Source organism: Pongo pygmaeus, chromosome 3, assembly GCF_028885625.2.
Source record: "Pongo pygmaeus isolate AG05252 chromosome 3, NHGRI_mPonPyg2-v2.0_pri, whole genome shotgun sequence".
Classification (NCBI taxonomy): domain Eukaryota; kingdom Metazoa; phylum Chordata; class Mammalia; order Primates; family Hominidae; genus Pongo; species Pongo pygmaeus.
Genome location: NC_072376.2, coordinates 1,337,545 through 1,362,128, shown reverse-complemented (window position 1 = coordinate 1,362,128; position 24,584 = coordinate 1,337,545). Strand labels below are relative to the sequence as shown.

The window sequence follows — 24,584 nt, the reverse complement described above, 5'->3', positions numbered from 1 at the left end:
CACAGGCCTACTCCAGGCCAGAACCCCACTCCAGTCTAAGGCTGGGCAACCAAGAAACCAAAGCAGAACATAACAGGTCCCTTTCAAGCTGACCAGCGGGCACCTGCTCACCCCCAAGGCCCCCATTCTCATGCCCCCCCCCCCACACAGGGTCACCGTCCCTCTGGCTGTCCTGAGGCCTGCACCCCCATGTCCTGACCCTCACACGGGCCCCTGTGCACCCCATGTCCTCAGCCCTCAGGGCCTCTCCGCCAAAGCGACCCCAATGCACAGAACCAGGGGCCTCAAGTCCCACGTGTGAGTCGGCCCTGTGCTGTCCAGAACAAGGCATGTACCCAGGAACACAGGGCTGAGGAGGTGCCAGGCGCTCACAGTGGCCTTGGAGAAGATGCAGTGTCTGGCAGAGACTGGAGTTAGTGCAGGAGGTGGCCCAGCAGCCCCTTGATGGATAGTACGGTGACCACGTGGTGGAAGCACCACCAGGACAGCTCAGGGCAGCAGGGAGTGGGGGGCGTCCAGGCTTGGGACCTAGCCTGGGGAGTCCACATGGCTGACCCTGCAGGGCATGTGCAGAGACTGGGAGTTGGGGGTGAGACCACATGGCCGACCCTGCAGGGTGCGTGTGCAGGGGCTGGGGACAGCCATCCGAGATTCCAGTGCCTGTGCATCCCCCTCCTGGAGTGCGTGGGAGGGCATGGGTCTGAGTCCAGAAGGAGCCCCACCCAACCCCCTCATTCCATCTCTGCAGACAAGTCACCCTTCGTCACACGCCAAGACGTGCACAGAACACGGCCAACGGGCATCTCACCTCCTCCCAGAGCTGCTGAAGAGAGTAAATTTAATCTCTGTGGTTGACATCTATGAGATCTCATTTGCATGACCTGGTTTACACATCTTATCTCACTATCAATCAAACCACAGACAGACATCGTCCACCTAACAAGCTGCCTCACCTCGCACCCCAGGTCCCTGATCCACAAATCCTGACCCCAAGACAGAAACAGAAAACCTAACAGTGGCGGCTGACTCTTTTCAGATTGTTTGATGCCAGCATTCAGCCCCAACACACAGAGAACTGCAGCCCAGATGTGGGGCCCTCAGAGCGGGTCCAGGGAGAACAGCACGGTGTGCATCCACAGGAAACAGGGGAAACAAAACCGTGACTTTTCTTTAACAAACTAAATGCAGCTAACATAAGAAACACAAAAACATCCATTTTTCTTTACAAATATAAACACACAGGCCAGGCACGGTGGCTCACACCTGTAATCCCAGCACTGTGGAAGGCCAAGGTGGGTGGATCACAAGGTCAGGAGTTCAAAACCAGCCTGGCCAACATGGTGAAACCCTGTCTCTACTAAAAATACAAAAATTAGCCAGGCGTGGTGGCAGGCGCCTGTAGTCCCAGCTACTCAGAGGCTGAGGCAGGAGAATTGCTTGAACCTGGGAGGCGGAGGTTGTGGTGAGCTGAGATTGTGCCAGGCAACAGAGCAAAACTCAATCTCAAAACACACACATACACACACACACACACACACAGAGAGAGAGAGAGAGAGAGAGAGAAAACACCCAGAAGACAAAATTCCTAAACTGTGCCTGGCCAGACTGAGGCGTGGGTGTGCGACAGATGGCACGGAGCCGCTCACACAAAGCCCATGAAGTGCAGGCCAGGTCCCAGCGCCTGGGGTCAGGGATTCACTTACTCATTTACTAAAAATTAAAAGCATTAAAAGTTAATCACTAGCAGCTCATGCTTTCGCATTTCGCAAAAACCCACAAATGCCCCAGGCAGGGCGGAGCTGCAGCCACCCCAGCCAATGACGCCCCCTGCCCGGCCCAGCACGCTGGCTCCACAGACAGCAGGACTCACTTTGCCTGCCCCAGTGGACCCAGAGGCTAGGCTGCTGGCCTCAAGCCCTGCAGATGGTGCCCCACGCTCCAGCGCCGTGTGGACCGTGAGTTCACAGGCGGATGGGAAGCTCCTGCGGGCTGGGACCCTGGCAGCAGGTGAGAGGGCCCTGCCTGGAGCCCTCAGGAGACACGTGGCCAAGCTTCTCCGCCTTCCCTCTTGTCCAGCCTCAGCGATACATACCACTCTCTGGGCTCCCAGCCAGACACCTGCACTCCCTCACCCCACAAACGTCCTGCCGACGCCCCACCTGCCACCCCAGCCCAGCTCCCGTGTGCCTTGTGAGTGGCTCCAGGGCCACGATGAGCTGAGGCCGGACTTCCCTGACCAGGCCCTGGCACCTGGAGACCCACTCCCAAGACAGCCCCAGCAGAGGATGTAGCTCACACTGCGCGTGCCCCTGAGACACTGGGGTGTTGTTTGCCACGCCTGCCCGGCTGGCTGCTGAAGCTTCAAGACAGCACATGTCTGCGTGGGGGACGAAGGACACGCACTTCCTGGGACCTGCCTGCTCCCCTGCAACAGACGAGGCCGCAGAGGGCGCAGCTCTGAGCTTGGCTCAGACATCATGAGGCGGAGGCCCTGCGAGTCTCTAGGGCAGATTCTACCCAGAGAGGGGGGAGCACAGGCAAACAGACCCTACGCGGAGCGGGGGTAACACAGGCAAATAGACCCTATGCGGAGTGGGGGCAACATGGGCAAAGATACCCTACCCAGAGCAGGGGAAACACAGGCAAAGAGACCCTACGCGGAGTGGGGGTAACACAGGCAAACAGACCCTACGCGGAGCCGGGGTAACACAGGCAAATAGACCCTATATGGAGCGGGGGTAACACAGGCAAATAGACCCTATGCAGAGTGGGGGTAACAGGTAAACAGCCCCTATGCGGAGCCAGCTGCCGCCTAGATGAAGACACCTGTGATGGAAGGACTCCGGGATGGACACGTTTTGTTTTCAGACTCCTGGGCTGACAGTGGCTGGGGCCCTCAAGGAGATGGAGGCTGACTCGGGATGGAAGCAGGCTGCGGCCGGACAAAGGCCAGTGACACAGGCACCGAGGCCACACGGAGGCCAGAGCAGAGCGGGAGCCCCTCCTCTTGACAGGGCGCCCCTGGCCGTGTCCCCGCAATGCTCACGCGCCACTCTCCACTGGGTCGGGTCCTGAGATCCCCGCTTCAGCCCTCTCAGGCACAGAAGGGAGGTGAGCTCCCCTGCCGCAGGCCTGTCTCACTCTTGCATGAAGACGAGGCCTGACCTGCCACCATGCGCCCAGGTCGGCATCAGGAGCCAGAGCAGGACCCCGGGCCTCTCCAGGGTCCACGCAAGGGCAGGGACTTGCCGTGGTTCTGCCGTGCGTCTTGGGGACCACCCTCAGCACCTCATCGCGAGACGCCCACTTCTCCGAATGGGCCCTCTGTGGAACACTCGGCCACCCAGCCCGCTGCAGGTGGATATGGAGTCACAGCTGGGTTTCTGTGGGCACGGACAGGCGCGCCCTCCTGGCAAACACACCTGCTGGGCACTCGCCCGGGAGCTGAGGGCCAGCCAGGCCCACACACCCCACACAGCAACTCAAGCGTCACCGCAAGGCTTGGCCGCTCAGGAACCTCCACAAAAGTGAGTGAGACGACCCAGCACTCAAGGAGCAGCCCTGCCCCGAGACGGGGTGAGCATGAACTGGCCGACACTGCCCAGGCTAGGGCCCACTGCTGCCTGACAATGCCCACTCTGGGGAGCCAGCGGGAAGCCAGCAGACAGCCTCTCTTACTTTGCAGACGCCGTGCACCCCAACTGGGCTGAGCCACAGTGACAGCCAGCATCCCCTCCTCAGGCCTGACCACCAGGGCGCCGCTGGCCTCAGCTCACTGCACGCCGCCCTTGGGTTGGAGACAGGCCAGAGAACCCAGAAGTGCCCTCATCACACGCTGTCAACACTCCCCGATGACCCTGAGGGACATTCCCAAGCTGAGGACACTTGGAGCTACCTGATGACCACACGTCAGAGACACTCCCAAGCTACAGAGGCTGGCAGCACTTTCCTACGTGGAAAGGGGGTGCCGGGAGCCTGATCCACGTGTTTTACGTGGATGGTCGGGACTTCAAAGCTGGTTCCCCCGGCAGCCACGGGGGTCTGGATGCCCACCTGGGGCCACACCTTGGTGGGGGCCCTGCCAGGCTCCAGGCCTCACTCCCCAAGTCCCATTCAGGAACAGTGGGAGAAGCAGCCACCTGAGCGGGCAGGGGTCAGACTCAAGACCCAGGGGACGTCCCAAGACCCAGACCACGACAGGGAGGGCCGGCAGGGGCCACAGCCGAACATCCTGCCCTCCCTCGAGGAGCCGCACGACCGCGATGCCTACCTCACAGCGTCCAGTCTCTTATTCTGCCGGATGAGTTCAATGAACTCCTGGATTCTGAGGCTGAACTCCAGGCAGCTCTGAGGGCAAAGACAAGACGAGGGCTTAGACAGCACATCCCACAGAGCCCAGGTGCCCGGGTGCCGCACCCGCATGTCCACCAGCAGACCCCACAACCAAAGCTCTGAACCCCTCTCTCACAGGCACGGGGAAGACAGAGCTGAGGCTGACACTGCCACTTTAACCTGCAGCAGACTTTCCAGGGAACACTGGGTTCTGAATGTGAGTCCCGCCCCTGCTCCTGCAGCTGCGGTGGGGCGTGCAGCCGCCCAGCATTTCAACCCGAAGACCGGGGCACTCAGGGCGCTTCCAGGAGCGCGGGCCTGGGAGACGCTGGGAGGGCAGAGCAGCAGGTGTGGCCGCTGGAGCACAGGCACCAACCCCTCTGCAAGGACAAGGCAGCTTCCTGGGTCCCGCCCTGATGCCACTGCTTCCTCCTTTACACCCCCACCGGGCCTCTGGACCCATCTATCCCGAATGTAGACTGGTGGCTGGCTTGAGCCCGGTGCTGTTCTGGGAGAACGTGGGCAAGTCCTGTCCCGAGGTGCTGATGCCCCGGGCGGGGAGGAGACAGGGACCACGTGGGGGTGCTGGGTGGTGCCTCACAGGGGCAAGAGGCAGAGAAGCAAGTTTAGACCAGGCAGGACCCAGGTCAGCAGGGCGGGGAGTGCCTGCGCCAAGGTTATGGACGGGGGACCGCACAGACACCTAGCGAGAACGTGGCCAGCAGAAGCCAGGGCCAGTGCCGAGGCCCCAGGCGGGTGGCACATGGAACAGAGGCCTGGCCCAGGGGACACTGAGGTCCTAGGTGGCTGCGAGGCCGAGGGGCGGCTCTTGTAAAGGGAGGGCGCTTCCAGGATGTGTAGAAGACAGAGAGAGGCCGAGTTGGGGCTGCTGGCTGACAGCACCATGCCTGAGGCGGGGGCTGGCGGGGAAGCTCCTGCAGGACCAAGTCCCACATGTATCTGCCTATGAGCCTCTCATGTGCACCTAAGGGAAGCCCAACCCTCACTCTGAAATCTCAGCAACCTCAGTCCAACGTGGGCCGAGACTTGTGGCTGGGGTGGGGGCAGCGGCAACACTGACCACAGTCATCCAAGATGAGACGCGGATTCTACGGAAGTGACACGTCCATCTAAACCGTAAGATCTTCCGTGTGGTGTCAGGACATTCTCGGGGCTTCACCCCGGAAACAGGATATAGGCGTGGGCACCACGGAGCGAGTCTTGGGCTGGGGCCGCATTTGTCACTCTGAGTTCACATGGTCTGGATCTCAGGAAGGCATGAACAGAAACTACGTGGCAAATGAATCCACCCCGGATCACTGCATTTAAGTCGAAGCTCATCACTTCCATTTCCCAGAGCTTTTCCCACTGAGCTTCCTGAGGAGCCACCTGTGCTCCAGCCCACCCTGCCTGCCAGCCTTGCTGCCCCGACGCACAGAGCACCCACAGCAGTGGCTCCATGTGGGTGTGGGAAGGACTGGGCTGCCCAGACCCCACGGGGGCCACCTGCCTTCCAGGGGCTCAGAGGGGCTCAGGTCCCTGCCCTGCTGCCTCGGCCCTGTACCCTCAGCCCCTCACCACCCTGTGTCCCTAGACAGACGGGTCAACAGGCTGGACGCAGAACTCACAAGCTTGCTCCAAGCTGTGGCAGGAGGACTGTCTCTGACCCCAGCAGTGGCACAGGCTCTGGGTGGGGAGTGCCAGGCTTGGTACAAACCAGCCGAGAGGCACAAAGTCATCCCAGGGTCCCAAGTCCCCACCCCACTGATCAGCAGACAGACTTCGGTCAGCACTCTTTTCCCTTCAGAGCCAGCCCGGCAGGAGAGGAAGGGAAGGGCCAGCGGGAAGAGACAGAGGCTCCCCACCAGGGCCCCACCTGCCTCCCAGGGGCTGCCTGACGGCTGCCGTGTCTAGAGCAGGCAAGTGCCAGGGCTCTGTCTAAAGGCAGGAAGCAGCTGCCGAGGGCGTGCTCTAGAAGAGCAGGACTCTGGGCCCACTCTAGGTTACCACTTCACACAATAGACACCTCAAACCTGCTTTTCAATTACACCTTTTGCTCTAGTAGGTTACTTTCAATTGGTCCACTAATATGTAAGTGTGTCTATGTCGTGAAACTTAGGTATTCAGACCCAAATCTAAAACACCGAGTCTACACTGTCCCATACGGCATGGAGCGCCAACAAGGCTGTGCCCACCCTGCGACAGGCGCCCACACTGATAGCTCCTTGTGGCTTTCGCACAGACGTGCGGCAAACAAATCACTGCTTCAGGGGCCTTCAGGGCCACTCACCCACCCATGCCTGTGAAATCCATTTCCCAGCCAGGTCAAACTTGGGTCTCAAGTTTCTTTTCCCATCTAGGTTCTCACGGCTGGTCCCAGGGACCCGTTAGAGCACAGTCTGGCTCCTCCTTGCCTCCCCACACACTCCCTGGCATGCATGCACATGTGAGCAGACTGCACAGACAGCCGTGTACCCCATCTGGCTCGGCTGCATCTCGTACCAGGCATGTTTTCGTGTCATTTGGAGTCTTCAGGGCGCATTTCTGGACAGCATCCAAATATGGATTCAGGCCCCGTCCAGTCTCGACTTCATCCAATGCCAGACACACTCATCCAGTCTCAACTCATCCAAAACCAGACACACTCATCCACCAGGCATCCAATCGCAACTCATCCAAAACCAGACACACTCATCCACCAGGCATCCAATTGCAACTCATCCACCACCAGGCACACTCATCCACCAGGCATCCAATCTCAACTCATCCAACACCAGGCACACTCATCCACCAGGCATCCAATCTCAAATCATCCAACACCAATCTCAACTTTATCCAACACCAGACACACTCATCCACCAGGCATCCAATCTCAACTTCATCCAACACCAGACACACTCATCCACCAGGCATCCAATCTCAACTCATCCAACACCAGACACGCTCATCCAATCTCAACTCATCCAACACCAGGCACGCTCATCCAATCTCAACTCATCCAACACCAGGCACGCTCATCCAATCTCAACTCATCCAACACCAGGCACGCTCATCCACCAGGCATCCAATCTGAAATTCATCCAACACCAGTCTCAACTTCATCCAACACCAGACACACTCATCCACCAGGCATCCAACCTCAACTTCATCCAACAACAGACACACTTGTCCACCAGGCATCCAATCTCAACTTCATCCAAACCAATCTCAACTTCATCCAACACCAGACATACTCATCCACCAGGCATCCAATCTCAACTCACCCAAAACCAGACACACTCATCCACCAGGCATCCAATCTCAACTCATCCAACACCAGGCATGCTCATCCACCAGGCATCCAATCTCAACTCATTCAACGCCAGGCACACTCATCGACCAGGCATCCAATCTCAACTTCATCCAACACCAGACACACTCATCCACCAGGCATCCAATCTCAACTTCATCCAACACCAGACACACTCATCCACCAGGCCTCCAATCTCAACTTCATCCAACACCAGACACACTCATCCACCAGGCATCCAATCTCAACTTCATCCAACACCAGACACACTCATCCACCAGGCACCCAATCTCAGTTCATCCAACACCAGGCACGCTCATCCAATCTCAACTCATCCAACACCAGGCACACTCATCCAATCTCAACTCATCCAACACGAGGCACGCTCATCCACCAGGCATCCAATCTCAACTTCATCCAACACCAGGCACGGTCATCCACCAGGCATCCAATCTCAAATCATCCAATACCAGTCTCAACTTCATCCAACACCAGGCACACTCGTCCCCCAGGCATGCATTCAGGGCCCTGAGTCCTGGCCCTGCCTGTCCCCACAGCAGCTTCAGACAGGTCGTGTGCTCGTGGCAAGCCCGCAACACCCTCCAGCAACACTGTCTGGCAGGTAATTAGGGCTTGCAGAAATATCCTGGCAGCACCAAGAACCTATCTTCCCTCTGACATCCACAGGAAATGGCCCTGGCGGAGTTCCCACTGTGAGGCATGCGCCAGCTCTCTGGGAAGGGAGTGTGGGGCTGGCACTGTGTGGTGGGGCCGCAGGTTACATACCAATTCTGGCTTTCCTTTTAGGGTTTCCATACCAAGATCCTAATTCTCTTTAGGGGAGCCACTAGCCGCTCTACTTTTTCGTCCCGTCTTTGCTTCATGCTCGTTTTGGCGGCCCTGAGTGGCAGTGTGTCACTCCTGGCTGGTAACTGCGTGCACCCTGCCAAACTCAGCCAGGGTGAGGTTAAAGCAGCGCTCAGTTTAGAAAACAGAAAAGTTTTGCTCATGGAGGCAGAGGTGTTAACATAAGTTAAAACATTTCTGTAAGCCCCTAGGGTGACAATGCCTTTTAATAAGCAGGTTTAAATTCTGTCGTTTAAGAGTACATTTCTTAAGCTTCTTTTGGTCTCTAGAAAAGTGGGTACTCGGCCGGGCACGGTGGCTCACGCCTGTAATCCCAGCACTTTGGGAGGTTGAGGTAGGTGGATCACAAGGTCAGGAGATCGAGACCATCCTGGCCAACGTGGTGAAATCCCATGTCTATTAAAAATACAAAAATTAGCTGGGCATGGTGGCACATGCCTATAATCCCAGCTACTCAGGAGGCCGAGGCAAGAGAATCGCTTGAACACCGGAGGCAAGTGAGCCAAGATCGTGCCACTGCACTCCACCCTGGCGACAAAGTGAGACTCCGTCTCAAAAAAAAAAAAAAAAAGAAAAGTGGGTATTCATTAACAGTATCACAGCCCAGAGCTCTGCAGCCTCGCAGATGGAGAATGACTTCCCAACCAGCTTTTCTGTGTCTATAACTGAGTGCAGGGAGCCCACGGAGTACCCCCATGGAGCAGAACTGACCTGTCTCCAGGCTCTAAGCCCAGCAGCCCCAACACGCTGTGTGCACGTGGTCAGTCTCCCGTAACCCACCCCTTCTGAGCCTCATGCCAGGTGTATGCAAACTGTAATGCCAAATGAGGTGCACTTTTCCAGATTCTAGCCTAAAAGTGTAACATAGCCACCAAAAAAACTCCCAAACCCAACCCCCACCTTACAAACCAAAACCAAACTACTGTGAACCACCAGGCAACGGGGTGCTGGCTCCAGGGCAGGTGGCGCAGCCTCAACCCCAACCCACTCCCACCCCAACCTGGGAGTCCGTTGCACCTTCATCTTCCGAAGCCGGGACTTGTTGTCATGGCACCAGGCCAGGCAGGTGGCAGTCTCACGCCTCTCCAGGGACTCCTCCACCTCTTTGGCCGTCAGGAACATCTCAATATTCACTAGGTCCTTAGAGGAAGGAAGCAGCACCTGATCAGAATGTGCTGGCTCAAGGCCCCCACGCCACCCTCCCGCACCCCGGCCTCCATGAGGCAGGCCCAGCACCGGCCACCACTCGAGATGCATCTCCAGTCCACACTGTGGGTCTGCACTCGTGGACTACTCAGGGCCGCTCTGAGATCCTAGAAACACAACAGCCCCCAAGGACCAAAAGGTCGGACGCTCACGTAGACAGCAGCCATAGCCGGGCAAGGGAGTCAGGCTGGCCCCGCCTGTCCCATGGAGACGAGCTGCTGAGACACACACGCAGGCAGGGCCAGGCCACATGCCAGGCGGCCCTGTCTCCACTCCCCGCAGCCCCCCAGCACATCTACAGCCCCTTCCTGGGCAGCCCCCTCATTTCAAAATCAACAGTAAGCAAATAATAACATGCTAAATAATACATAAACACATTATGGCTAATATTGCAGTAGTCAAAACCAATGATTTATATGAAAGCAAAAAAAAAAAAAAAACAGAGTAACCCAGGCTTAGCATCAAGGCTCCGCTAGTGGCTGGGCACTGGGGGTGGGTGCTCACTGCCTAGCAGTGGAACATGGTCTCCAGCAGGGGCAGGACAGCAGCCAGTACGGGACTCCACCAGGCACTGCAAGGCTGGGAGCAAGCGCTCAGGTGGTCCTCAGCAGCAATGACTCCCGACCTTCCCCAGTGGGACCAAGGACAGCACCTCCGCCTGCACACAGCTCAGGACCCAACGGCCCAGGATGAGGCCACAGTTCACCAATTGGGTCCCACAGCCCCACGTCTGGACCACCGGCCTCACAGATGCGCTGTTTTCTTTGATGATTTCTCTTCTGAAACCCCTCATAACGTTGTTTTCTTGCACCTTTTCTTTCATGATTTCTTGTGGCTGAAACCCCTTCATAGCGTTTTCTTGCATGTTTGCTTTGATGATTTCTCTTTTCTGAAACCCCTCACAGTGTTGTTTTCTTGCATCTTTTCTTTAATGGTTTCTCGTTTCTGAAACCCCTTCATAGCGTTTTCTTGCATGTTTGCTTTGATGATTTCTTTTCTGAAGCCCCTTTATAGCGTTTTCTTGCACGTTTGCTTTGAAGATTTCTTTTCTGAAGCCCCTTCATAGCGTTTTCCTGCACGTTTGCTTTGAAGATTTCTTTTCTGAAGCCCCTTCATAGCGTTTTCTTGCACGTTTGCTTTGATGATTCTTCTGAAGCCCCTTCATAGTGTTTTCTTGCATGTTGATGTTTCTTTTCTGAAGCCCCTTCATAGCATTTTCTTGCACGTTTGCTTTGATGATTTCTTTTCTGAAGCCCCTTCATAGCATTTTCTTGCACGTTTGCTTTGATTTTTCTGAAGCCCCTTCATAGCGTTTTCTTGCATGTTGATGTTTCTTTTCTGACGCCCCTTCAAAGCGTTTTCTTGCACGTTTGCTTTGATGATTTCTTTTTCTGAAGCCCCTTCATAGCGTTTTCTTGCATGTTTGCTTTATGATTTCTTTTCCGAAGCCCCTTCATACCATTTTCTTGCACGTTTGCTTTGATTTTTCTGAAGCCCCTTCAAAGCGTTTTCTTGCATGTTTGCTTTATTTCTTTTCTGAAGCCCCTTCATAGCATTTTCTTGCATGTTTGCTTTGATTTCTTTTCTGAAGCCCCTTCAAAGCATTTTCTTGCACGTTTGCTTTGATGATTTTTCTGAAGCCCCTTCAAAGCGTTTTCTTGCACGTTTGCTTTGATGATTTCTTTTCTGAAGCCCCTTCATAGCGTTTTCTTGCACGTTTGCTTTGATGATTTCTTTTCTGAAGCCCCTTCATAGCATTTTCTTGCACATTTGCTTTGATTTCTTTTCTGAAGCCCCTTCAAAGTGTTTTCTTGCACGTTTGCTTTGATGATTTCTTTTCTGAAGCCCCTTCAAAGCGTTTTCTTGCACGTTTGCTTTGATGATTTCTTTTCTGAAGCCCCTTCATAGCATTTTCTTGCACGTTTGCTTTGATTTTTCTGAAGCCCCTTCAAAGCGTTTTCTTGCATGTTTGCCTTGATTATTTCTTTTCTGAAGCCCCTTCATAGCATTTTCTTGCATGTTTGCTTTGATTTCTTTTCTGAAGCCCCTTCAAAGCGTTTTCTTGCACGTTTGCTTTGATGATTTCTTTTCTGAAGCCCCTTCAAAGCGTTTTCTTGCACGTTTGCTTTGATGATGTCTTTTCTGAAGCCCCTTCATAGCGTTTTCTTGCACGTTTGCTTTGATGATTTCTTTTCTGAAGCCCCTTCATAGTATTTTCTTGCACATTTGCTTTGATTTCTTTTCTGAAGCTCCTTCAAAGTGTTTTCTTGCACGTTTGCTTTGATGATTTCTTTTCTGAAGCCCCTTCAAAGCGTTTTCTTGCACGTTTGCTTTGATGATTTCTTTTCTGAAGCCCCTTCATAGCGTTTTCTTGCACGTTTGCTTTGATTTCTTTTCTGAAGCCCCTTCATAGCGTTTTCTTGCACGTTTGCTTTGATGATTTCTTGTCTGAAGCCCCTTCGTAGCGTTTTCTTGCACGTTTGCTTTGATGATTTCTTGTCTGAAGCCCCTTCATAGCGTTTTCTTGCACGTTTGCTTTGATGATTTTCTGAAGCCCCTTCATAGCATTTTCTTGCATGTTTGCTTTGATGCTTCTTTTCTGAAGCTGCTTCATAGTGTTTTCTTGCATGTTTGCTTTGATGATTCTTCTCTGAAGCCCCTTTAGAGCAGGCAAATGTTGGGTTTCCCACAACGTCTTGCTTTGTTTTACAACTTAAAAAAACATTTTTTTTTTTTGAGACAGGGTCTCACTCTCTTGTCCAGACTGGATGGAATGCAGCGGTGAGATCATGGCTCACTGTTGCCTCAAATTCCTGGGCTCAAGTGATCATCCCACCTCAGCCTCCTGAGTAGCTGGGACTATAGGCGCACACCACCATGCCCAGTTAATTTTTTATTTTTATACAAATAGGGTCTTGCCACATTGCCCAGGCTGGTCTTGAACTCCTGGGCTCAAGTGATGCTCCCACCCTGGTCTCCCAAAGGCCTTGTTTTGTAGTTTTGCTCTAAATTTCAGGAGGTGGCTCCTGGTCTATCTCCTGCCTCATGTCCCATCCACACGGCCTCGGGGTCTGAACCCAGCTGGATCTCTCTTACTGAGGGTTTCTCCAACGTCCGGGTCTCCGGTTGTGAGAGTCACAGGAAAGATGTGAGGCCAGCTGGCAGCAGGCTCGTATGTCAACTGAAACTGGAAACCGTCTAAGTGAACTGGTTTTCTGTCTCACATGAAATGCTCATGCTGACTTTCGTTTGTTTGTTTTGAGACAGGGTGTCGTCCTGTTGCCCAGGCTGGAGTACAGTGGTGCAATCTTGGCTCACTGCAGCCTCTGCCTCCTGGGCTCAAGTGGTCCTCCCACTGCAGCCTCCAGAGTAGCTGAGACCCCAGGCACCCACCAACACTCCCAGCTAATTTGAAAAAAATTTTGTAGAGAAGGGTTCTCACTTTGCTGGTCTCAAACTCCTGGGCTCAATGGATCCACTCACCTCAGCCTCCCACAGTGCTAGGATTACAGGTTGAGAGCCCTGCGTCTAGCCTCTCATGCTGATTTCTAAGGCGGCACAGACAGGCGCACAGCACCAGCCACACTGAGGACTCTGTTCTGCCCCTCCTGGGCAGGCTTCCCTCAGCAGCAGGCTTCCTGTCCTGTTCCTGGGTGGCCTTCCCTTGGCAGCAGCTTCCTGTCCTGTCTCGTCTGGGACCTTGCTCCAATCCAGAGCATGACGTTATTTTCCTAAGTTTGTTACGTCTCCAATTTTGGTGCACGGGAATTTTGGTGCACAGGTATGAAACCAGGGGTCCCGCGTGGGAATTGCATGGCGCCCCCTACAGGAAGTCCAGGTCTGACCAGTACAGCCGGGGTTTACATTTCCACAACCTGGCAGCTCCCCCTCGGCCACAGCAGCACCTTCCCCAGGGCTTCCTAGTGCCGTGGTCACCTGTGGTCAAAAGTGATTCCTCAGCTCAATGCCCTCTGGAGTATCTCAGCAGGAAGAACCCCTCCCCCCCAACCCAGTCCTCGTGGGCTCCACACACGCCCGCCTTCTTCCACACAGCAGCTCCAGGCCCTCTTTGGGACAGACACGCTCAGGGCACCGCAACACCTCGAGTCTAGCCTGTTGCACCCTGCTGAGGCCTACTCCAACTGGCCTTAGAATCATCAGCCCTCCCATATCCACCCTGCTCTATGCACCTCTGTGGAACATGCGGCCCGTGCTCACCACAGGACCCTCTTCTTTCACCTCACGCCTCTCTCCCCCAACACAGCGCACGTTCCCTGGGGCCAGGGGCACCCACAGCTCATGCTTCAGCAGCCACTGCCAGGTTGCTTGGCCACACCCTGTAGGTCCCAAGGACAGCATGCTGGGCGTTTAGGAGAGGACAGCTAGGTTATCTGTGAACACACGGGGGGCTGCCCCAGGCAGCCAGGACATGTGGGCAGCACGGAGCGAGGGCCTGTGCACTGGGGGAAGCCAGGCACATGGGGCCAGGGAGGCTGGTGGGTGAGACAGGCATGTGGGACAGGGGCACCAGCGTGGACATGTGCTGGCCCCACTGTCCGTCACATGAGCCTGGGCAGGTACAGGCGAGAATGCCCTTCCCTGACACCCAGGTGGAGGAAAAATGGCACCAGATGGGGGCCACAGGGGCCCAGTGGGCAGCACGGCAGACGCATCACAGACGACTCCGTCCAGCGACAAGAATGTTGGGTGCACACTGGAGTGGCTGCGAGTCATGACCTGGAGACTTTGGAAACTCAACAAGACTGCAGGGCGCCCAGGGGCACCAGCCCCGGTCACCGCAGAGGACCAGTGCACTTTGCCATCTGGCAGATCCACTCATGGCACAGCTGTGACATGTCACACTCATGCTTGTGAACCAAGACGCCACACCCCAGGGGTGCTGAGAGCAACAACGCTGTGCAGGTCTGGGCAGGTGAGGGCCTCCAGGACACGTGGACTCACTCGCTCACCCTGCCCACTGGGCAGTGCTCGCCACTCCCCTCCTGGAGGGCAGGACGGACATCACACACACACGAGCAGGGAGGCCGTGCAGCAGTGGGGAGAAGGCATGGGTGGGAGGGTGCCACTCCACCCAGGACAGCATCTGAGAGAAGCTGAACGAGGTGCGGGACAAATGCCGAGGACAGAAGCCAGCAAGAGGGTGGGGCCGGGTGGGTGTGCAGTTGAGTCCAGAGTGTGGGGCCTGCGGGTGAGTCCAGAGTGTGGGGCCAGGTGGGCCTGCAGGTGAGTCTGGAGTGTGGAGCCGGGTGGGCCTGCAGGTGAGTCTAGAGTGTGGGGGCTGGGGTGGGCCTGCGGGTGAGTGTGGAGTGTGGGATCCAGGGTGGGCCTGGTGAGTCAAGAGTGTGGGGCCGGGTGGGTCTGCAGGTGAGTGTGGAGTGTGGGATCCAGGGTGGGCCTGGGGGTGAGTCGATAGTGTGGGGCCGGGTGGACCCGTAGGTGAGTCTGGAGTGTGGGGCCAGGTGGGCCTGGGGGTGAGTCTGGAGTGCCGCAAGGCGGGGGAGCTGGGCAGGAGCGTGACAGGAGCATGGGGGAGGCTGCGAGCCAGCAGGGCCTGCAGATGACCGCAAGGGGGCGTGAGTGCGGCCCCACAGGCACCCGAGGCCTTGGACTGCACAATGTGAGGCCGCCTCCAAGGCTGGGAAGGGAGCCTTGTGCTGGGGTTGAATGCGGCCGGGGCTGAGGCCCACGATGCCCCAGGTGGGAACCACACACATGTGAGTGGGATTTCAGCTGTGGAAAGAGAGAAGACCCCTGGTTAGACAGAAGCAGGGAGGAGGTGGGCTGAGGAGCCGTGGCAGGGAGCAGCATGGGTGGGAAGCCTGTGGGGCCAGGTGCATGGCTTGGGCATGGGGAGGCTGGGCCCGGGGCAGGGCCATGGGGCACGATCCTCTCGCACAAGTCCTGCCTGAGGGGTTCTCAAGGGTTGTCATCTTAGTCAAATGGAACACGGACACCACCTTAACCCAAGTCAGGTAAGGCTGTGCTCCCACAGCGGGATCTGGACAGGGGCAAGGACGACGGGCCCAAGTGCTGGTCTGGGAGGCTCCAACTGCCATGGGCCCCCACGGCAGTGGACAACTGCCTGATGGCAGAGGGGCCGCCCCAGATAACCTAGCCCAAAAGTGCCAGAGGGCAGCACCGCCCAGCATCTGCTCAGCTGCACCCACGGAGGGCAAGGGTGCCACGTGTTTCTACAGCCAAACAGGGTGCCGCAGAAAACACGGAAAATGCACCCCGCCTGAGATAAAGGCAAAGCTCTCACAAGGCAGCAATGGAGCATGTGCCAGCGCGAAACCCGGGGTACAGGTATCGGGCGGGAAAATCCTAAGCAGGATGTGTAGAGACGCCACAGGGAAATGAGAAGAGCCTGGAGAGCTGCTTAGACACTGACTTCCTGCCTTCAGAAGGCGAAGTCCCAGGTGTGTTTCCACAAAGGGTCAGGGCCTCTCAGCTGGGGAGGAGGCCCTCACCACAGCGCAGACACACACACGGGGTGGGGGAGAGACACGCACACGGGGGGGGGGGGGGGGTGGGGGCACACACACACGGGAAGGGGACACACGCACACGGGGGTGGGGACGTGCACACTGGGGAGGGGGACACGCACATGGGGAGGGGGACACGCACATGGGGAGGGGGACACGCACATGGGGAGGGGGACACGCACATGGGGAGGGGGACACGCACCTGGGGGGAGGGGGACACGCACACAGGAGTGGGGGGGACACATGCACACGGGGGTGGGGGGAGGGGAACACAAGCATGCAGGGACACAGGCATGCCAGGGGACATGCCACAGGGTGGCTGGCTGTAGGCCGGGGGCCGGCTGGGGCGCTGTGCCTGCATCTGGCGGGCACCCACCTCGATGCCGCTCTGGCGCGCCAGCTTAACGGCCGTGTTATAGTAGCCGCAACGCAGCAGGTGCTCCACCATCATGCGATCCATGCGTTTCCTCTTCCACACGCTGGCCGCCGCGGGCTGGTCGCTGCTGTGCTCTTTGAGGTGCTCGATCCGGCGCTTGCACAGCTTGGCGCTCTCGTCCTCAGCCTGGATGGACTCCACCGCCTGAGCCACACATAACAGAGGCCCATTCAGGACAGGGACGCCCCGCAGCCCTGAGCCAAGGGAGGCCAGGCTGCCCCAATCCACAACACTCACAAGGAGAAAAGCGGGGATTACAGGACAGAAAAAAAACTGTGCTCTACCGAGTCCGCTAGGCAGGTGTGCCTGGCCCAAGAGCTGCAGACGGAGGCGGTGAAAATCCACCACCCTGGATCTGCAGCTTCTCTCTGTTATTTCTGGCTTTATATTAATATACCCTGAAGCCATGTTGCCAGATGCATACAATTTCAAATTTGCTATGCCTTTCTGGTTAAACTGTTTGTCATTATAAGGTGACTTTAAAAAATCTTTTGCAATACTTTTTTTCTTAAAGTCAATTTTGTTAAAAATGAATCGGGCTAGATAGCAACGTTCCAGGCCTGCGCTGCCCAACACAGCTGCCACCAGCCCATGTGGCTGCCACACACTGAAGGGCAGCGGTGCAACTGAGGAACTGAATTCTTCATTACAATTTGACAGCATGCACGGCGACTGACTACTGGACAGATCCAGGATCCGGGCTGGCTTCTTTCAGCACATTCTACCAATTTTGGCTTCCAACTGCTTTGCAGAAATCAGCTGTCTGGCTGTCTGTTGCCCCTTTGGAAGTGATCTTTTGCCCTCAGGTGTTTTTCAAATATTTCTTTGTCTCTGTTTTCTTCAGTTCCACCACGGGAAAATCTCATGTCGGTTTATTTTCACTTACTCTGTGTCAGATTCTGACCTGGTGGTACCCATCAGTTCTGAAACCTTGGTCACTCTCCCCACACCATCTCTGTCCCCACCCACTGGTGGGCTCTGGTGAAACATGCCACAGGTTTCTGCTCTATTCTGTGCTTTACTCTCGCAGCCACTTTGATTTTTCAGTCTCTGTGCTCCATTCTAGATCATTACTTCAGACCCACCCTCCAGTTCACTAATTTTGTCTTTAGCTTTGTCTAACTGTTAACTGTTAAACTATTATAGGCAAATGTTGAGTTTTCCATTTTTGGTTATTATATTTCCCATTTCTTGAAATTTTAATTCCTTTTAAATTCTGAATCTTTTTTTTTTTTTTGGAGACAGAGTCTCTGTGCAGGCTGGAGTGCAGTGGTGTGATCTCAGCTCACTGCAACCTCCAGCTCCTGGGTTCAAGTGATTCTCCTGCCTCAGCCTCCCGAGTAGCTGGGACCACAGGCGCACACCATGCCTAGCTAATTTTTTTGTATTTTTAATAGAGACAGGGTTTCGCCATGTTGGCCAGGCTGGTCTTGAATTCCTGACCTCACGTGATCTACCTGCCTTGGCCTCCCAAAGTGCTGGGATTACAGGCGTGAACCACTGTGCCTGGCCAATCACTTTTTTTTTTAAGACAGTGTCTCACTCTGTTGCCCAGTCTGGAGCACAGTGACACAATCTCTGCTCACTACAGCCTCGACCTCCTGGGCTCAAGCGATTCTCCTGCCTCAGCCTCCCAAGTAGCTGAGACTACAGGTGTGTGCCACCACGCCTGGCTATTTTTTGTAGAGATGGGGTTTTGCCATGTTGCCCAGGCTGGTCTCAAACTCCTGGGCTCAAGCAATCTACCTGCCTCGTCCTTCCAAAGTGAGCCACAGTCTCCAGCCTTAAATCACTTTTTATACTGTCTCTTCCCTGCAGAGACTTTCAAACTCTTTTTTTGAGACAGGGTCTCGCTGTCGCCCAGCTAGAGAGTGCAGTGGCATGATCATGGCTCACTGCAGCCTCGACCTCCTGGGCTCAAGCAATCCTTCTGCCTCAGCCTCCTGAGTAACTGCTGGGGCTACAGGAGGACACCAGTACGCTTGGCTATTTTTTATGTTTTGTGGAGATGGGGTCTCCCTGTGTTGCCCAGGCTGGTCTCAAACTCCTGCGCTCAAGTGCTTCTGCTGCCTCAGCTTTCCACAGTGCTTTCCAGGTGTAAGCCACCGCGCCCAGCCTGCTTCTGTTCTTTAAGCACAGTAAGGTGTGGCACCTGGCAGCCCCTGCACCTGCAGTCCGTGCAGCTCTCTGTCTACTGTCTGCTGGGTCTCCAATCCACTATGGTGTCTTGAGACAGGGTCTCACTGTCGCCCAGGCTGACTCCGTGCTGGACGTTGTACTTGAAAACTAAGAATCTGAGAATCATCTTATGCCCATATTGAAGGTATTCTCCCCAAGAAAGAATCTGAATTGACTCTGCCCGGAGCTGGAAGGCACCACCAGCCAGGACCACCTCACTGGAGTGAAGGCTGAGGGTCTCCAATCACCTCAGTCCTCTGAACTTAGGCTGCAACGTGGTGTCAACGCCAGTCTGCTTCTGGTACACCCCACCCTGAGCTGTAGTACCGTGGGGTCCCAGCTTCTCTCCACTGGGCCCCACTTTCCAAGGCCTGGGTCATCGGTCCTCAACTCCATCTGGCCTGGCCAACACTCCAGGGGGCAACAGCAGTCTCTTGCTGCTCACCTCTGACCCCTGCCCTCCGGTTCTGGCCTGGTGATTCCTTTCTGTTTCATGGTCTATTGGGTGTTTTCAGTGCGATGTTTCAAGATATCTTATCCCACTTTCTGGGTGTGTTCAGTGGGCCAGAGTAGTCCCAACGCCCCTGTCCACCGATCCCAGCGGCAAGGAACTCCACATGCTCCTTGGAGGTGAAATTCCATCTAAAAATAATCAGGCTGGGTGCAGTGGCTCACGCCTGTCATCTCAGCTTTCAGAGCCCAAGGCAGGTGAATCACCTGAGGTCAGGAGTTCGAGACCAGCCTGGCTAACATGGTGAAACCCTGTCTCTACTAAAAATACAAAAATTAGCCGGGCGTGGCGGTGGGCACCTGTAATCCCAGCTACTCGTGAGGCTGAGGCAGGAGAATTGCCTGAACCCGGGAGGTGGAGGCTGCAGTGAGCCAAGATCGCACCACTGAACTCCATGAACTCCAAGCCTGAGTGACAAAGTGAGACTCTGTTTCAAAAAAAAAAAATCAATCAACCTGCTATACATCTGGTCTCCCTGTGGCCTGGGCGCTGGACACTCCTGGAGCAAGACAACACGGTCCCTACAGGAACAGGAAGCTCGCCTGCTCAGCTGACAGTGGCCCCAGAAGGCAGACAGCAGGGAAGGGGGCCCCCATCCGCACCTCCCGCGTTCCCATCATTGCAGCTTGCCTGTCTTAGGACTCATTTTCGAGACAAAAGGGGTGTCCATGCCCCCAACCGAAGAGGGACCGCCGGGCGGGACCAACCTTCCTCTTGAGGACACTGAGCTTCTCCACCACGCCGTCCAGCAGGCTGACCACGGAGTCCACGGCGGGGCAGCCGCTCAGCGTCTTCTCCAGCTCGGCCACCACCATGGTGACGTGGCTGGTCTCCCGGTCAATGTTCTTCTGAGCTGCGCGAAAGCGTTTGTTCAGCGTCTCGTAGGGCACCTGGAGAGGAAGGAGGATGGTGAGGGATCCACTCCCCTGGTGTGAGCCCCACCAGCCCCACACCCAGGACACACCAGGTCTCCTCATGGCACTTGTAGAGGCAGAAGTCTCAGAAGGTTCGTGGTCTCAAAGTATCTACTCTAAACCTCAACCAAGACCCACAAAAGCCCTGGTGAACGGAGAGCCACTCCACATCCCTGGAGAAGAAGCAACCCCAATTTTTGCCAAAAACATTGTACGTGTATGTTGACAAAATAATCCCAAAGATCACCCAGAATAACGAAGTTAAAGAAACTTCCAAACAGGAGAGGAGTGACCGGGGTGTGAGGCTATCAGACGGTAAAACACAGGACTGGCCGGTGATCAGTTAGGCTGGTGCGGCCGCAGGCGCCACCACAAGAGGCCAGGCTGGGCAGGGACAAGGGTGCATGGGGCGTGGGCTCCACACGGGCTGGGGTTGGGCACAGCAAGCCTCAAACACGCACGTGAAGCCACAAGCGCACTACCCACACCTCTCCTGTGTGACAGCGTTTGCCTTCCCCACTTGTAAGAACCATCCATTCCCTGTGGAAAATAAGCCTATCAAGGAGAATCTTAAAGTCATCGTTAGTTTTCTGTCCCTCTGAGAGAAGCGCTGCTGAGTTCCTCTCCGCACGTTTCCTGCGCTCTACGGTTTGAAAGCAGCATGACAGAATCACGCCCCAGCGCTCCCCGGCCTCCGTGGCTGGGCTCCCGCAGGAAACACTGCCCATGGTCCTGGCTGCGCTGGCGGCCGGCAGCTCACCACACAGCGCGTCAGCAACATGGCCATGCTGCCACCCAAGAGCAGTGGGCCCAACTCTGCCGTCATAGCTGTGCCAGAACAAACGCTCCACCTCCGCCTTCTCTCCAGCCGTGCCCAACCATGGAGGACAGACTCTCGGGTACCGCCTGCTCCTCCGGCCCTGGGCAGGCCTCGACCTCGTGTCAGCCACTGTGCTTAGCCGTGAGGCCACGTGAGGAAGGCAGGGCTGCAGTGAGGGAGACCTGGACGCAGCTCAGCACTTGGGCTTCCCAGAAGTAGGGACAGCCAGGGCAACAGAGACAGGACTGGCCTCAGCCAAGGAAGGAGCCACACAGCAGGGCTCTTCCCCAGACTCACTTTCCCCCCGAAAGCAGGGGCAGGAGGCGGGTGGCAAGGCCGGCCCTGAGCCCGTCCCCCGGGCTGCCACCCCCTACTCAGCCTGGCCCCAGCTGCCCTCCACTCAGACATCCCCCAAGGCCGACGTGGACCCACCTCGGGTGACAGGGTGCACACGCTTTCGTCCACACCAGACAGCCACACAGGAGGGCTTGCAAATGGCAGCTAGCATCACCGTCTGCTACGGAGCAGGACTCACACTTGCTGGTGAGCAAATGAGTCAGGATGTTGAGAACGAGGGCAGGCAAGCTATCAAGACACAACACGTTTAACCAACTCACAAAGCAGTGACAACAGGAGACGGACTCGAAACCAGGCACCGTGTGTGGCATCTGGAACCAAGCTCGCTGGTGCCGCACGGCCTGGGGTCCCATCACCCACACTGCCCGCCTTCAAGATTTCTCCCAAGGATTCGGCACCGCTTAGGAAAGATGGGAAAGATTCTTTTTGTCTGCTCTACATCCAGTGGATGGGAAGTCACAGCAGACAGCACTTCAGCTCTCCATAAATACTTGACCAGTGCAAGCGAGCTCAACGACCCACTGGGGAAGGCCCCCCGAGGCCCTGACACCACAGCCCGACACCGGCCTGCAGGACTCTCCCACTGGAGACCCTATCTGAGTGTGTCCTGCCACGAGGTGGAATTTCTAAAGGACGCAAGGCATATACTCAGTCTTTGCTCTGCCTGTGCAGGGGTCTCACAAGAGCAGGACAGAAAGTCTTCGTCATTAGACCATTAGACAAAGCGGCACAACCACCCTCCCTCGCGCGGAGGAACCCACACGGCACCCACACACCAGCACATTCCAGACCGCCACCAGAAAAGGAAAGGCCTCTCTGGACGTCCCTTAGCTGCATTCAAGTTCTATGCGGGAACGGGGCCTTTCTGGACTTTCCAACCCCTGCCGGGCCGTCAGCCTCACCGCGGTGCTTACGCCGCTCAGGCACAGGGCAGAGCTCCCGGCAGCTGGTGTGCTGCAGACAGGAACCCTGTGCTCCCAGCGCAAGGGAAAGAGGCCCTGCCCAGAACGCGCCACGGTTACGCAGGACGCAAGCAAGGAGGAGGCCGGGGAGGGGCTCACCGGGGCCACGGTGTCTTCACCACTGGAAAGACCCCACCTCCCTGGCAGTGGCTCTCAGGGTCCACATCCCGCCGCTTACTCCTTAGGCCTCCCACGCCTCTGCGCACGCTCCTCCCACGTCCCTGCCTCTGCTCCTCCTCCAGCGCTGGCCTGCGGCTCTCCAATCTGAGTTCAGGGGATGAGCGCAGCACCCCCTCTCACTCCAGCAGGGCAGCTGCTGACCCAGACAGCAGCTCCTCCCCGCGTCCACGCCCCCCCAGAGGAGCCAGGCCAGCCCCGGAAAGCACCGCCTCGCCTCTTCCGGGGGACCCAGCACGTGACTCCCGGCCCTAAAAGCTCCCCTCCACTGGCCTGGGCTGGCTGGTTAGCAACAGCCCCTTCACAGGCTCCTTAAAGGGCATTTGGTGACCGAGTGAGTGGAATTTCAGAAATGCTAAAGACTCTAACTCGAGCCAAATTATCACTCAAGAATGAGGACAAACTGAACTTACTTTCAGATACGCAAGGGCTGAAAGCTGAGCACACACAAACCTTCCTGGGAGAAAACCTACTCAGAAATATTGCTTAGTGATCAAACACAATAAATCCATGGAGAAAGACAATGTAAGACACAAGAAACAGCACTGCAGAAAGGGGCCAGCAGATTCTAAGACACAAGAAACAGCACTGCAGAGAGGAGCCCGCAGAAGATACAGCTCGCCCAAATGAGGACGGGCAACCTAACAGACCGTATCACAGGAAGAACTGTGAAAAGGGGCAAACCATTAAAAAGATTCCTAATAGCACGAGCAACAGAAAGAGACAATGAGACTCCATCAAACTTAAAAACTGCAGAGCAGGAAAAACCAAGAGTAAAAAATGGGAAAAAATAGCTGCAACCCAGGAATCTGCATATGGAGATAGTATCCAGAATGCACTTTTAAAAACTCCTACAACTCCACAACCAAAGGAAATATCCAATTTTAAAACGGGTGAAGGACTTAGACACTTGTACAGAGAAGATAAACCAATGGCCAAGCGGCACATGACAAGATGCTCCACACGACCAACCACTGCTCAGGAGACACAAGTGCAGACGTGAGGCATCACCTCGTGCCCGTTAGGACGGCGATCACTCAACACCAAAAGCTATGCCACGGCAGGAAGCGGAGCAGCGGGACGCGCGTGCAGTGCCAGGGAACGTGCCCGGCGCAGTGTGGAGAGCAGCAAGGCAATTCCTCAGAACGTTAGGCACAAGGCTCCTGAGTCCCCAGCAGGCCACGAGAACTGAAGGCAGGGTCCCAGGAGGTATCTGCACACCTGTGTTCATGGCAGCCACGAGGCAGAAGCAACCCAAGTGTCCATCACCAGGGGAATGAAGAAAGAAAACGTGGCAGTCGCACGCCACATAATGACATTTTGGTCAACAACAGACTGTACAGGTGATAGTGGTCCCATTAAGATTAGGATACTGCATTTTCACTGCACCTTTTCTATGTTTCCATGTGTTCGATGCAAACCACCACCGTGGAACAGCTGCCTGCAGTATTCAGCGCAGTGACATGCTGTACAGGTTTGCAGCCCAGGAGCCACAGGCTGTACCACGGTGCGGGCGTGCAGCAGCCACACCATCTGGGCTCCTGTGAGTTAGTTCATTCCGTGATGTTCACACCGCGAAGTCGCCTAACGATGCATTTCTCAGAGTTTTTCCATGTTTAAGTGACACATGACCGTATGTGCACAGGTAATGGTTCATTCCAGGCATCAACATGATGGGGTTAGGGATACTAGAGAACCTGTGAAGCATTACTTCTGGGTGTACCTGTGCGGGTGTTTCCAGAGGAGACTGGTGGGTGAGTGGGAAGATGCCCTCCAGGTAGGCGGCGCCATCTAGTCCGCTGGGGCCCAGACAGAACGAGAAAGGCAGAGGATAAGCAATTTCCTGTCCCTCCTGGAGCTGGCATCCTGCCCTTTGGCATCAGAACTCCAGGGTCTCTGGCCTTTGGACGTTGGGACTTACACCAGCATCCCCCAGGGTTCTCAGGCCTTTGGCTTTGGACTGAGCCATGCACCAGCTTCCCAGGGTCTCCGGGGTACAGGTCTGCTGGGGGACTCAGCCTCTGTAATC

General features: G+C 55.9%; 1 protein-coding gene across 6 annotated transcripts in view; it reads right to left on the bottom strand.

Moving 5' to 3' along the window:
- The window catches only part of MAEA (macrophage erythroblast attacher, E3 ubiquitin ligase), a 51,070-nt gene that overhangs the window by 8,909 nt on the left and 17,577 nt on the right, over nucleotides 1-24,584 (bottom strand). For 2 of the 6 annotated variants that reach the window (XM_063663462.1, XM_054484491.2), the window contains exons 2-5: nucleotides 20,033-20,215; nucleotides 16,577-16,780; nucleotides 9,506-9,628; nucleotides 4,271-4,347 (exon numbers count right to left, since the gene is read on the bottom strand). In XM_063663462.1, the coding sequence (XP_063519532.1) occupies nucleotides 4,271-4,347; nucleotides 9,506-9,628; nucleotides 16,577-16,780; nucleotides 20,033-20,215 (587 nt within the window). Of the gene's footprint in view, nucleotides 1-4,270; nucleotides 4,348-9,505; nucleotides 9,629-16,576; nucleotides 16,781-20,032; nucleotides 20,216-21,491; nucleotides 21,645-22,477; nucleotides 22,591-24,584 lie in introns of those variants that run through there. The other 4 variants (XM_054484493.1, XM_063663463.1, XM_063663464.1 and 1 more) reach the window with 3 other exon arrangements.